Source organism: Podarcis muralis, chromosome Z (assembly GCF_964188315.1).
Source record: "Podarcis muralis chromosome Z, rPodMur119.hap1.1, whole genome shotgun sequence".
In the NCBI taxonomy this organism is placed as follows: Eukaryota; Metazoa; Chordata; class Lepidosauria; order Squamata; family Lacertidae; genus Podarcis; species Podarcis muralis.
The window spans coordinates 9,664,063-9,679,362 of NC_135673.1; the positions used below are offsets into that span (position 1 = coordinate 9,664,063).

The 15,300-nt window shown below is 46.8% G+C and overlaps 2 protein-coding genes across 11 annotated transcripts in view; one reads left to right on the forward strand and one right to left on the reverse strand.

Annotated features, from left to right (window-relative positions):
* The window catches only part of EHMT1 (euchromatic histone lysine methyltransferase 1), a 139,884-nt gene extending 136,290 nt beyond the window's left edge, over nt 1–3,594 (reverse strand). For 2 of the 10 annotated variants that reach the window (XM_077922311.1, XM_028714981.2), the window contains exon 1: nt 3,494–3,572. Coding sequence is in view for 2 of the 10 variants with exons in the window: in XM_077922312.1 (XP_077778438.1) it covers nt 1,132–1,239 (108 nt within the window). In the remaining 8 variants the exon portion in view is untranslated. Of the gene's footprint in view, nt 1–1,131; nt 1,251–3,493 lie in introns of those variants that run through there. The other 8 variants (XM_077922313.1, XM_077922312.1, XM_028714986.2 and 5 more) reach the window with 8 other exon arrangements.
* Nucleotides 1–15,300, forward strand: part of SLC31A2 (solute carrier family 31 member 2) — a 989,995-nt gene that overhangs the window by 778,204 nt on the left and 196,491 nt on the right. The window lies entirely within an intron of this gene.

Consider the following 15,300-nt stretch of genomic DNA (forward strand, 5'->3'; position numbering starts at 1 on the left):
AACCTCGGGTTGTGGACGTAATCTGTGACGAAGGCACGTCCGCAACCCACAGCGTTCGCATCCTGAATTGCCGCGTCAGCGCAGGTGTGATTTGGCACTTCTGCGCATGCACAAAGCACAATTTAGTGCTTCTGCGCATGTGCGAGCGACGAAACCCAGAAGTAACCCATTCCGGTACTTCCGGGTTTCCTGCACTCCGCAACCCGAAAACACGTAACCTGAAGCGTCCGTAACATGAGGTATGACTGTACTACAACCCTAGCCCCCAGTTCAAGGAGAAGGCAGAGGGAAAGGAATCTTTTGTGCATGTTAAACTTCCTGTCCCTGGTGCTGCATTTAGAAGCTGCGCTTTTTAATCTCCAGAGATGCTCAGAATTATGACTATGACAGCTACTGAGACGGCGCGCTCCAGGAAGTTGGCAAGCACAGTTTTCTCGAAAGATTTGGCACCCAGATGTAGCATCTTCTCCAGTGTTTCTGAGTGTTCTATAAATGGGTACCAGTATGTTTAGAACACACACACAAAGCCTCCTCGTGGCTGAAAACCCTGTAAAGACCACTGGTAAAAAGATGCATTGTCTTCTTTCACCTTGAGATAAGTTCCTTTTCAGCCAATTTCCTCCACCCCTGCTCAGGAGCCAAGCAACATTTAACATGTTCTTCCTTAAGCTGCATACACAAGATACATCTAAAGCACATGGCTTCCCCCACCCCCAAAAAAACCCATGCTGGGAGCTACAGCTCCCAGCTTTCTTAACCAACCACGATTCCCAATACATTCTTTGGGAGAAGACGCATGCTTTAAATCTACAAAGCCGAAGCCTGGCAAAACCTGATCTGCGTGCTGTGCTGCTGTGTGAATTATTCCCGAAAAGGGCACAATGAGAAAGTCAAAGGAACAGCAGCCCCATCTAAAATTGGCAGCAATACACCCTTCTCTAGTGGTCAGTTTGGCATGTCCTTCTTCTGTTATTTATCAAATTAAATGTATCCAAGGCAGAGGCACTGGATCTTAAAATGAGAATCGTGGGTCCAACACTCCTAGTAAGCCAGGCCTGGAACTGAAACAGACAATCTTGGGCAAGTTACTTGAACCTGAGCATGAAACAAAAATATTTATGCAATACTTACTACCTGCACTGTCAGAGGCAGTGTGCTTTTAATACCAGTTACTGGAAAATAGTGCAGGGAAGAGTGGCTGCAGCACTCAGGTCCAGCTTGCAGGCTTCTCACAGGCATCCGGTTGGCCACTGTGAGAACAGGATTTGTTTATTTTGTTTGCTTGTTTCATAAAATTTATACAGCGCTTTTAAAAAAACAACCTCAAAGCGTTTTTTAACCTTAATTTTTTGACATATATATATAAAATCTGACTGATTTGAATGGAAACAGAATCAATCTATTTTATGTGATTATGAAAAATGAGAGCAATCAATTGTTTCTATTAAGTGGCCCTGCGGTGTTTGTTAGTATTCCTGTTGCGGTTAGAAGTTGCTCTTGGTTATTTTTATGAGTAAAGCGACCAATAAATATTAGTAAAGTTAATACAGTGGTACCTCTGGATACGAACAGGATCCGTTCTGGAGCCCCGTTCGCATCCAGAAGCAAACGTATCTAGCAACGGCACGTCTGCGCACACGCGCGTCACTTTTCGCCGCTTCTGCGCATGACATCATTTTGAGCGTCTGCGCATGCGCAAGCAGTGAAACCCGGAAGTAATGCACTCCATTACTTCCGGGTTGCCGTGGAGCACAACCTGAACGCGCTCAACCTGAAGCACATTCAACCTGAGGTATGACTGTAATACTTAACTGGAGTGTGTATGGGCTGCACTCAGCTCTCACCTGTGACTCCTAGAGGCTGTCAGCATGCAACAGCAGCCACACCCCAGGAATGGCTGTGACTGGCCAGCTAAACCAGGTGAGAGTAGTTGGTAAATCCTTCCCCTGCATACAAAGACAGGTTCCAGTGGATTGAGCAGATGAGAGCAATAGTGGGTCCAATGGTTAAGAAGGTGGTTTCTGCACATGTTGTAGTGTAAAGGGAAGTGAGGGGCAGATGGGGCTGGTCCAGACTGGAGTCCCCCAAAGAGTTGGATGATGCCTTGCATGCCTCCTTCCTGCAACTCCTGAAGATAAGATGGTGCCAAACATATTGTTCTGCTTTCTTTTGGACAACATTGGTGAGGGCAGCCCAGGAACTCCCTACAAACTGCCCAAGCTTGTGAAGTCGCTTCTGTGCTGCCGGCACAGTAGTTTGACTTTAGGAGGTGAAATATTTTAGTGGTGGAAATGGAAATGGTTTCAACCACTCTATGTTTATGCTATGAAAACAACAACAACATTTGAATTAAAATAAATCTCTGAATTTTTAAAAAAACCACCACAAATACAAGTTCTACCCCATACAAAAAAGGGGGGGCGGGGAGCAACAGCTTTAAGGGAATCTGATGCAGGTGTAGCCTCAACTCCATTGGCGGAATCGGCACCGTTGCAAGTGCAGTTGCGAAGGACACACTTGTAAAGGAGGCATTTCTTTACAGCGCGGTGGTTCCCACAACTTCGGAACGCCCTGCCCCATGATACTCAGCGGCCGCTTCCGCTGTGCTATTTTCGGCGCCTGCTGTTAAAAACGTTCCCGTTTCGGCCACCCCACTCAGGTGCTTAGAAATGCCTGAAGTGGCTTTAATGTGCCTTACGCGTCTTAAACTTTTTGTAGGTCTTAAAAAGCAAGTTTAAAAAAACCCAACACAAACACATTTTATTTTTCGTAAGATTTAGATTAAACGTGTTTGTGGTTTTTTTAAAAAAACTTGCTTTTCCCAACCAATAATGAGGGGGGGGGAGGGTTGGCTTCCCCAACCCTTCCCGCCCTCGGCTTGACCCACTGAGAGCCCCGCAGCCTGGACACCTCATAACAGCCCGTGGACCCCGCGCCCTGAATTCAGGCATAAGGCGGCCCTGCGTGCGCTTTCCCAAAGGCCACACGCAAACAAGCACACGCTCCGCCCCCTCCCCTTCGGCTGGCCCCGCCCCTCCGGCGAGAACCCGGGCCCGAGGCCTCTCCACGCCGACACCGGGACTCTGCATAGTCTGCCACCGCCGGAGGAACCCCGGAACCTGCATAGCACCCACACCACCCTCGATTCCACCAAGCTCTCTATGCAGGGCTACGGGGTGGTCATCCTCTCCCGGGCTGCTTTCTCCCCTCCCCCCCCCCGTCGCCCACAATGGAAGCGGCCAACGCGCCGGCTTTCCTTTAGAGGGACTGGACCGAACCATGGGGTGCCGGAGGGTGGGTGCGAGTACAGAACAGCGCGTGTGGAAGCTTCGCTGCCAGGTTGCGCCTGACTTGGGGCGATGCCATGAGCGGCCCTTCTTTCCCCGCACCCCGGTCTGCCCCTCGACACCTCTTCCTCTTCCTCCTCCCAGCTCCCTCCTCCTCTTCCTCCCACAGCACCCCTCCCCAGTGAAGCCCCAAAAGTGTTACCAACCTCGGCATCCGCTGTGGCCGTGGCCGAAGCAGCCCTAGAGCGTAACTCCGCCCACTTAGTTTTTTCCCCCTTCTCCCTTTTGAACGCTCTCAGGCGCGCGCCCCCCGCCCCCTTCCATTCATTCGCTAGGGAGGCTCCCGCTGCGCCTGCGCCGCCTTGCATGGCATGTCAGCGCCCATTGCTCCTCCCTGGCTGGCATGGCGGCGCCCATTAAAACTCCGTTTGTCCGTACAGTACCGCGCCGGGCCAGGAATGCCCACAGATCCGGGAGAAAGGGAAATTCTTGAAGGAGAGGGGAGGAGAGATGAAATACTACAAAATTAGGTTACGTGCTTTCTTGCACAGCGTGGGGTGCATTTTTGTAAATAAAATTTTTTAAATGCATTTTTATTTTTTTAAAAAACGCATTTTTTGTTCTGCTTTCCCAAATCGATCTCACTTATGCACAGCTGTCACTTTTTCCCTTTTCTTGCGAGGAATCCTATTCGGAATAAGGGAATTTCCCTTTAAAAAAAGGGAAACGTTGACAGCTATGCACCTATGGGAAATAGGTTTTTTTATTTTAAAATAAAGTTTATATAAAAGCATTTGGGTGTTATTTTTGTTGTACAGGTATGTGGAGTGTGGTTGTACACAATTCTGGTATTCCCGGGGTGGGGGTGGGGGGAGGCCCTTCCTTCCCCATGCCTGGAAGTAAGAAATTAAAGCAAGAAGGCATTTGGCTTGATCCAGCAGGGTTCTTCTTATGATATTGGATACTATAAATTGGAGCCAGCGTACTCTCTAACTTTGGATACTAGTGCAGGCAAAATAGTACTGTTATGAGTTGCTGGGTCCAATACACCCTATACAGTCATACCTCGGGTTGAATGTGCTTCAGGTTGAGCACTTTTGGGTTGCGCTCCGCGGCAACCCGGAATTAACAGAGCGCGTTACTTCTGGGTTTCGCTGCTCACGCATGCACAGGCGCTCAAAATGACGTCACGCGCATGTGCGGAAGCGGCAGAACGCAACCCACGCAGACGCGCCGTCTCATCTTACATTCCATTCAGGATGCGAACGGGGCTCCAGAACAGATCCTGTTCGCATCCTGAGGTACCACTGTATTCCGAATCAAGCTAGTGTTAGAATTTAATTAAGGCTTGTGTGTTAAAACTGCATGTCAGAAACCCACGTTGGTATCTAATCAAGACCCATGTGTTTTAAGCATTGTGTCAGACACCTCTTTAATCCCAAGGAATAAACAAGTGTGAAAAGCCAATTAAGTCTGGCTAATTTGCTTTTTAGGTGATAGCCTGGGGATGAGCCATTAAAACAACACAAAGGAAATATGAAGCAGTGGGCTAGAGAGAGAGAGAGAGTCAGAGAGCAATATTTGAGAGCAGTGCTTGGCATCTGTTAAAGTCCAAGGCTGCTGTGGCTATGGGAGAAGCCAGAACCTCTTGGGGTGTTAATGCTGTTGAACCCCTCCATCACAGGCTCATGTTGTATATATGTGCAAATAAACCTGGTACCCCTTCCATTTCGCACTGCTCAGAGGTTGGGGTTGTGCGTAAGTACCACCCGCTCACAACAAGTGAGTATGGAAACGCTGCACAGAATCCCAGTGTTTGTAGAATTACAAAAAGGCCTCTGACCATCATCATAGATAAGGAGTTAGATGAACCAGTCTGTGTACGGTGGCTTCCCTTGTTGCTGTATTTTAAGTGAATGACCAAGATCAGTGGTAGAACATATGCTTTGTGTGCAGAAGGTCCTGGATTCAATCGGTGACCTTCCATATAGAGTTGAGAAGGACTCATGTGAGAATTAAGTCTCACTGTACTCAATAGGACATGCTTCTGAGTAAATATGTTTACTGTTTAAATATGTTTTAATGCTTCTGAGTAAATATGTTAAATTTTTATAATAATTTTTGTCCCACCTAAATCCGTCAACAGCAGCTCAGTGCAAGACATGATAGTAATAAATACACTTAAAACAATATCAAATTTTTCAAATGCTAAAATACGGCTGAATAATCTGCCCACGCGTTAAAATCAGGGAGCTTCCCTCCACTAAATGAAGTACAGTGGTACCTCTGGTTGCAAACAGGATACATTCCAGAGGCCCATTCGCAACATGAAAAAAGCACAACCCACAGCGGCGCATCTGCGCACATGCGGGTTGCAATTCGCCGTTTCTGCGCATGTGCGTGACGTCATTTTGCATTTCTGCGCATGCGCGAGTGGCAAAACCCAGAGAACGTACAGTCATACCTCGGGTTGAGTGTGCTTTGGGATGAGCGTGTTCAAGTTGCGCTCCATGGCAACCCGGAAGTAACGGAGCATGTTCCCTCCGGGTTTCGCCGCTTGCACATACGCAGACGCTCAAAATGACATCACGCGCATGTGCAGAAGTGACGAAAAGCGATGCTCACGTGCCCAGACGTGCCATCACTGGTTACGTTTGCTTCTAGATGCGAACGGGGCTCCAGAACGGATCCCATTACATACATGAGTTATGACTGTAAATGGTGGTGGTGATGGGGGGGTCCTACAGAAGAGACTTTTTCGTGGCAGCTCCACACATGTAGAATGAATTCCTCACTGAAGCACATCTTATCCCAACCTCTTACCCTTTTAATTGTAAAAATCCCACCTTTTTTGTTAGGCTTTTAGGGACTGGTGGGTTAAGTCATTTATATGATGTCAGTTATGTAATTTATGAGAATTACTTAAATGATTACAATTTAAATTTATATACCTCTCTTCAACTGAATATCACAGAGCAGTTTACAGTATAAAAACACAGAAATACATAGCATAGTAACAAACAAAACAGTAAAAAAAGACACAGAGATTTAAAGGCCATAGATTATTTAATCATATTTATTATGTTTTCATAATACCTTACTTTTTACCATTTAAAAAAAAAAGTGACACTTATTTGGTGAAGGCAAGTATGGAAATCTCTTAATAACAAAATACAAGGAAAACCCACCAGAAGGCCATAAGACTGTGCTGTAAAATCCTAGAAAGGGGGGGGGGTGTTTATTAAAACATCGTGTTTTTTTCTAACACTTCCTGGGTTAATAAAAGATTTCTGGAACAGCTGCTAATTTGACCAGAATTGAGTCCTAAGCTTGTAAATGCCCAGCAGAAAATCTGCGGCCAAAACAAATTTAACCCGATAAAAGGGTTTTGCCTTCTCCATCCTACTCTTGCAAATGTTGAAATGAGGTTTATGTTCTGCAGCACCCTCAAACCTCTCTTGTTGTTCAGAAGTGTTTTGATTTAATTGCAAAATTTAAAAAAATAAATTAAAAATGACGTTCCATCCTGCAGCTCCTTTGGGGAGAACAATAAACACCAGCCATTCAAATAGGGCAGCAATTAATCCTCTTAACAGCCTTAACCGAGACAAAGAGGGTGGTTCTCATTCTCCATATAGTGGACTGCTATCAGAAGCATCCAGCCTTGATTGATGCCTTTGCCAATCAAGAGAAGATGTGCTTAGGTGAGAAGGATAGCAGCAGGACTCACACAGGAGAAAGGAATATTCATAATCAGACCTATTAATCAGCAATCAGTGGGTGAGCTCATCACTTTCGGATGTTTAACCCCCAAAACACGCAGACCAAGGACCTGAATTTCCGGAATCCCACTGTGGGCTTCTTTGTACGGACAATGTTTTCCTTACGTAGATCGATGGTGCAGGTTGGTAATTTTAAGACAGGCCTTCAACAACCCTGGTGTCCTCTAGATAATTATTTATTCGTGTATATTTGTATTGCACGTTTCCTCCAAGGAACGCCAGGTGGTGCACACCATTCTCCCCCACTCCCTGTTTTATCCTCATAACAACCCTGCGAGGTAGGTTAGGCTGAGATACACCCAGTGAGCTTCATAGCTGCATGCAGAATAGAGCATCAACCTCCTAGTTCTTAGTCCAGCACTCTAACTACACCACCATCACCAGATCCTTATTTTATTTCACAGAATCATAGTGTAGGAAGGGACCCCTGAGGGTCATCTAGTCCAGTCCCCCTCACGATGAAGCTAATGGCTAATGGTCAGGGATGGTGGAAGATGCCGTCTGGCAATATCTGGAGGGTGTTAGGGTGACAAAGCTTGTTTTAGAATCTGTAAAAGGGTCTTTAACACACACACACACAGACAGGTAGGCTATATTACAGTACTTCAGTAACTTCAAAAAGCCAGTCCAGTTGTGCTTGAGGACCCTCCAGCTTATTGTGTGGAATTGAATCCCCAGATTTGAACCCCCCACCCCAAATCCTGCCCTGATGGCAGCACTACAGGTAACTCACATCCTACGCTTATTTTACTTACGTGATTACATCTTCATGGGGTGGGGTTAAAAATAAATGGAGAGCAGGGGATACCCACTGTCCCATTTATTCCCACATATACCTGCACAAAGCTACGATTGCACAAGGTTGCCCGGCTTTGGAATGCCGGTGCCAGGGCTCTGGCAGCATCCTAGAGCCCTAGCACAGCCCTCCCAAAAGCCAGACAAAATGGTGGAACTTTTGTAGTCTTTTATAAAATGGCTCCTTGTGGGAGGACATTTGGCGCCCCCAAATGGATATTCTCAATTTTGCGCCACCTCAGCTCCGCGGAATTGCCGCCATCGCCCTAAATCCCGCACTGCGGCTAAGTAATAAGGTGCCTGGCTCAGTGAAGGAAGCTCCAGGGCTCTGGGTCCTAGAGCCCTTCACCCTTCTCATAGCTGGGCAAGCACTTAGCAGGCTTTGGGGAGGAGGCGGGAGGGCTCGGGCATGCCAAAGTCAGGTAAGCAGCCCTCCCCCTCTTCAGGTGGTTCTGGTTCGTCAGTGCCATATAGGCAGAGTAGGCAGCAGCCTATGAGCTCCATACCTTTTAGGGACCCCACAACAATGAATCAAAATAATATTGATTTGATCTTGAAAGAATTTTATAATCAAGCTTTCTTAGATCAATGCTATCCCTCTAGAGCACATGATTTCAACTGCCTAGGGGCCTCCACAGGGTTTAATCCAGCACTGTCTTTTGCATATGGTATCCTCCTCCACATTCAGTTGTGTGGGGCCTCAGATACTGCACACACACCCCTCCGCATCCTGCCCTGACATAAATATACTTGCAGCAAAATAAATAGTGGAGCCATGGTTCATAAGTGATGATGCACACACCAATCCAACCCCACCACCTGCTTCTGTCCTTGTAGCACTAGCTAGGAGATGGGTGGTAAGGTAGAGGCAAAGGGATATGCACAAGAAAAACCCACCATTGATGCTGGTTTTGCTGCGTTTGCAACACCGAAGTGACCTCTCCAGGGTCAGGACCTAAGGTGGAAAAACTACCCCCATCACTTCATCTGCCCCAGCTGCAACAAACATGTCTCTCCTGTATTGGTCTCTACAGCCGCAGCAGGCATTGTAACCTGCCAACACTGTGACTCCACCCCCAAAGGCACACTCCTCCATTGTCTCCTTAGGCAGACAGATGCCAACAACAATGTTGGTTTTATTGACAGGCACCAAGGATGAGGCTTTTACAGGCGAGGCCTCAGCTTCGTGGAACTCCTTCCCCTGTGAGCCTATTTGACCTACTCTGTTTTAACCTTTCTTTCACATACTCTGCTATCAATTGTTGATATTGTCCTGGTGTTTCTGCAATAAAAACGGAGACTTTGCATGCAGGGGTAGGGCAGGGAAATGTCCCCTGTCTGAGATCCTGGAGAGGCACTGCCGGTCAATCAGTAGTGGCTGGTGCCCATTGGACTGGGTAGGGCAGAAGGCAGGGATGCCATCAGTAGGTGGCGCCAGAGTCAAAGGTAGGCAGAGTCACAGCCAATGACAGGTGGATGAAACTAATCATAGTTTTTTTCCTAGCCCTCCACCCACCCACAATTCCCAGCCACTGGTATTCAGAGGAATAATGCCTCTGACAGTGGAGATTGAAGATAGCCATCATGGCTAGTACCATACCAGTGGCCTCAGCCAGCCTCTGGCATGCCTGCAGGACTGCAGCCTTCATGTGTTTTATTTATTTATTTGCAAGAAAAAATATGTACTAGTGTTTAAGAAAAGAACAACAACCAGCAGGTGGAATCTGTGGAAGGGGTCCTTCTGTTCTGCAGTTTCTAGCCTGCAGCTCCTCAGCAAAATTATTGGTGCTTTACTGGCCAAAACAGGGACGCGGGTAGTGCTGTGGGTTAAACCACAGAGCCTAGGACTTGCCGATCAGAAGGTTGGTGGTACGAACCCCCACAACGGGGTGAGCTCCCGTTGCTCAGTCCCTGCTCCTGCCAACCTATCAGTTCGAAAGCACCTCACAGTGCAAGTAGATAAATAGGTACTGCTCCAGCGGGAGGGTAAACGGCGTTTCCGTGCGCTGATCTGGTTTGCCAGAAGCGGCTTAGTCATGCTGGCCACATGACCCGGAAGCTGTACGTCGGCTCCCTCGGCCTATAGAGCGAGATGAGTGCCACAACCTCAGAGTCGGTCATGATTGGACCTAATGGTCAGGGGTCCCTTTACCTTTACTAGCCAAAACTACCAGAAGGGGCAGCTCAGTTCTAAGTTAAATATTTGCTGGGATATCAAATCCCATGGGGTTGTTGACAGTGACCAGATATCTATTACGTATTGGCAGGGAGAGAAAGAAGGAAGTTTACCACCTGAAGCTGGAAGAGTGATTTCCAGGGACAACTGGGGTTATTTGTTATTTTATATATAACTGAGCTATGGCTGTTACTATAGCTTCGCACACATTTAAAGGACACCCCCACTCCTCACAAGAAACAATCCTAGAAACTACCGGCAGTTTGCTAAGGCTGCTGGGAATTGTAGCGCTGTGAACTACAGTTCCCAGGCTTCTTGGGGAAGGGAATGTGCTTTAAATGTGTGGTATGCAGCCGCCACTGCCCCTTTTTAACAAAATACATTTTATTGTATTTCTCCTGCATTTAAGAGTTCATTGGTTTATTTGTTGTCTTATTTTTGGTCCAACAGCCAAAATAAACGAATGGTGATGGTGACAATAAGGGGGTGGGGAGGGGAATATAATGATATTGAGCAGCATAAAATCAGGCATGAAATGTCATTCGTCAGGATTGTGTTAGCCAAAGTGGAGTTTGATTTTAGGTGGTGTGCACAAGGAAGAATAAAGAAGAGATAATAAATAAATTAGATAAATAGATTGGTAGATGTTTGCATCATCCACTGGCACTTTCCGATTTGAGTTTAAAATACTAATATGTAAAGCCTATTGAGCAGGTAAAATTACCAAACTACCGTAAATCAAAATATGAAATGTTAAAAAATTTTATGCAAAATAGGGACGTAGCAACATTGCTAAGCAGATTAAATTGCCAAACTCGATTATGATGTTAAAAATTATACAACCAAAAGGAGCCACTGGTGCAGCCATGATCGCCCATTGCCCATTATAGCTCTGCATCGCAGGCATGGTGGCCTCTGTGGCTGACCGCCTTGGGTTTATCCAACAGGGGATGCCTAAGAGGTCCTTCCGGGAACAAACACTGCACACCCCAGAGGTGGGGGAGGAGGGTGTTGAGAGCCCGCCTTAGATCTCTTGGCAAAACCACGAGTCCCCCACAAAAGGCACCAGGATGCAGACCTTGGCTCTTAGCTGAAGTAGGCCATCAAACCCAACCCTTTGCAGGCAAGCAGGAGGGAAAAAACCAATACGCTGCTGCCATCCAATGGTGGCTTTGCAGAACAGCCCATCCCAAAGCTGCTGCCAAAATAAGAGTCTTTCCCAACTGCAAAATCCATTGGTAAGAGATATATGCCTCCACCAGGCTGCCCACCTCCCACCCACCAGTACGCTTGACTTAGGGTACAGTGAGCAATATACAAGGGTACCCTGGAATGACTGCATCATCTTGTGGGGCGGGGCTGCAGGATGGCCTGTTTATTGTATTCCTGATTTGTTTGCAGGGAGATAAGATGACACGGGCTGGTAGCTCTTGGTTGAGCCAATCGCTAGTCCTGCTCAGGGTAGACCCACTGAAAATAATGGATGCACCTAACTTAGATCCTTTAGCTTCATAGGGGCTGCTCTGAGTATAACTTAGTAGGCTGCAGCCCTCTGAATTGTTTGCAGGGAGGTTAGAGGACCTTTGCATCATTTCCCCACCTGTTTCCTCATCAGAAAAAGTCTGATCTTCAGAGGAAGCAGGTGTGCTGTACAAGAGCTCCCAATTTAACTGTAATTGCACAACCTGAATTTGCTGGTACATGACTGAGCTCAAAGATATTGACATGCTTGGTTTCCAGGTCACGGGAACTGATTTCCTAGATGAGAATGAAGATCCATTCCAGCTTAGTGTTCTGTTTCCAGCAGTGCATAGCCACATATGATCCTAGAACACTGGTCTTCAGCTGCTCAATTCTGTTTTAATAGATTCAAGGATATGGCCGCAGTTCAGTGGTACTCTAGTACACTTGGTTTGCATGCAGAAGGTGTGGGGTTTGCAGCCAAAATCACAAGTGCATGTTTTGCTAGACAAGCACAGGACACAGACAAGCACAGAGTTCTTCAACTTCCTAAAGACTTGGTGTGGTCACTTTCTTTGCCTCCTCTAGGTGGGAGTCCTGTACCAAAGGAGGCAATCTTTTATATTTTCTTCTGCAACTGATGGGTCTCTCTGCCATGCCTCCAAGCTCCTGCTTTCAGCTACATTAGCTAAAACTACCAACTTGTTTTTTTGTACTTTTAAATATGTTAATTTAACTTAGATACATGATGTGGAGTTTTACACATGTGGAGAGATAGGGTGATGGTGTTTTCTTTCTGTAAGAACTCAAGAACCCAAGGCCATCTGATGAAGCTGAATGATGGGTGATTCAGGACAGACAGAAGGAATTTGTCACACTGTTCATTTAAAGTATGGAAGTCCCAGGATGTGGGAACCACCAGCTTAAGTGGCTTAGGCACTGGTGTCCAAACTTTTTTGAAAGAGGGCCAGATTTGATTAAGTGAAGCAACAAAGGGCCAAAGGTTGTTGACCTTTTTTTAGGATTGAAGGTTTTTTTTTTTAGGATTTTACCCCAAAGTTGATGAGCTTTTTTTTTAGGGATTAGGCCCCGGTTTGGACTTTGGACATGCCTAGCTTATAGGGAGGATAAGGCTATCAACTGCTACTAGTCATGATGATCAGTTGCTGAGCAGGAACAGGAAAGAACCAGTGTCCTGGCCATGGACTTTCTAGGGGCATCTGGGTTACGACTGCAGTGGAAAGAGGATGCTCTCTTAGATTAGTCTTTGGTGTGATCCAGGAGGGCTCTCTTGGTGCTATGCTAATTGATCTTATCCAATTGTGAACTCCCCCCCCCCCCAAGACACTAAGGATGGCTTTCCTCTTTAATCATTGTGAATAAAATCATTGCACATATACTAGGGTCAAGATGAATCTGCCACCTTCAAGGGCTGAGGTTAGGCTTGGAGATGGGTAGAACCTAGCTGGGGGATTGCTGCTAGTCACCACAGCTGACAAAATGTTTTAAAAGGCATTCATGGACACACACACACAGTAGTGATTTAGCACTGAGAGATATCAGAAAACACAGTGCATTGACAAGGGGAAGACTTAGAAGGTGCATTAAAAAAAACAAACCACTACCTGGGCATCATTAGGAGCCTAGATAATAGAGTGCACATAGGAGTGAATGTGCACAGGTAGAAGCGAGCGGTGTGGCAGTTTCCAGAAGCAGGGGCAATATAATATGCTTTTGCGCAGGGTTTGTATCTAAGTCTGAGGAGGGCAAACTGAGCTTTGAGTGGACTCCCTCCAGGGCTTGCCTGAATACTAAACAGTACTGCATGACTAAGCTACATGGCCATTTTAATTTCCCAGAACACTCCAGGTAAAGGGACTCTGACCGTTTGGTCCAGTCGTGGACAACTGTTGTTGCGGTGCTTATATCGCTTTACTGGCCAAGGGAGCCGCCGTACAGCTTCCGGGTCATGTGGTTAGCTTGACTAAGCTGCTTCTGACAAACCAGAGCAGCGCGCAGAAATGCCATTTACCTTCCTGCCTGAGCAGTACCTATTTATCTACTTGCACTTTGACACGCTTTCGAACTGCTAGGTTGGCAGGAGCAGGGACCGAGCAACGGGAGCTCACCCCATCATGGGGATTCGAACTGCCGACCTTCTGATCGGCAAGCCCTTGGCTCTGTGGTTTAGAGCAAAGTGCCACCCACATCCAGAGCAGAGGCCAAATGTGGCATCCTAGCCATGCCTTCACCACCCTCGCTTCACACCCTCCTAGAGGGTATTTACCTGGCTGGAATGTATCCTTAAACTCGGAGAACACCTCTTGGTTGCCCGTTTGGGGGACAGAGAGGGCTGTGTCTCTCTGTGTATGTAGAAATTAGCCTATGGTTTACCAAGGTAATGTACACCCATTGTTGTGGCCCTGCCCAAGACTGGCATGTGTCCCCCATTGTGATAAAGTTCTCCTCACCCTCCTTCAGATCAGGGGCATTGCGAAATATATGGCCACTACACCCAGCTACCCAGCACTGCTCAAATCACTAAGCTGGACTATTCATATTTATTAATGGCAATGCCAGGGAAAGTGTTAGCAGCGACCCCAGCTCAGGGATGGCATATATGTGCTTTATATGGTCTTGCTCTTACAAAATCTACTTGATTAAAACCAGGAGAGGAAATGGCCGACACAAGACTTCGCAGCGCTTCCCACTACAGGAAGCAGACGCCAAGACCATCCAGCCATCCAGCCGCTGCCTGGTTCTCTCTGAACATCAGCCAGCCCTGCCTCCTATATGGTACTTCCTATGAATATTTGAAGGATGCCCTCCATGCCCCTTCAGGGCAAGACAGACAGCTGTGACTGGTAGGCGTCTGGTTTGGAGACGAAGAATTGGCACAACACCGGCAGAGGAGACGATGGCAGGGAAGAGATACCAGAAGATCCCTCACAAGCAAATCAAGTCCTCCGGCAGGAGCTTTATATCTGACGTGGGTAAGACATGCACATCTTGGCTTTATGCCTCAGCTGAAATTGTACAGTTTGTGAAACTGGTTGGTACAGGATTGCCATTCAGCACCGTAGCAAATGAAGGCTTGGTTTTATCTGCTGATTTCAATCATCTTTTGTTTTTGTTTGTCTTGAAAACAATGCTCCTTTTTAAGCAATAATTTTTATGTTCCAAACTGTTTCAAGGTTTTCCTACATTCAAGGAGTGTATATGCCTTTTCATTAAATGAAATACACCAAATGAATTACTTCATTGCAAATTAAAGACAGGTGAGGGCTTGCAATGAAACAGCAGTATTTCAAGGGCTCCCTCTTCATAATTCCAGCTGCTCCATTCCATTATCTATCCTGAATGATTTCCCATCATATCCCCATTACAGACACTCAATTGTCCATTGAACATACCCAGATCTCACCATGGGCACCTAGATTCTCTGTCTCTCTCTCCTCTCCACCCTACACTGGCTGCCAACTTTTGGTACTTCTCATACCTCCTGTTGATACACCCCTCTTGGGGGGTGTTGCTGATTTGACTACATTAGCACCAGCATTCTTCTGTTTCAGAAACAGTAAAATGGTAAAGGGACCCCTGACCATTAGGTCCAGTCGTGGCTGACTCTGGGGTTGCGGCGCTCATCTCGCTTTATGGGCCGATGGAGCCGCCGTACAGCTTCTGGGTCATGTGGCCAGTATGACTAAGCCACTTCTGGCAAACCAAAGCAGCTCATGGAAACGCCGTTTACCTTCCCGCCAGAGCGGTACCTATTTATCTACTAGCACTTTAACATGCT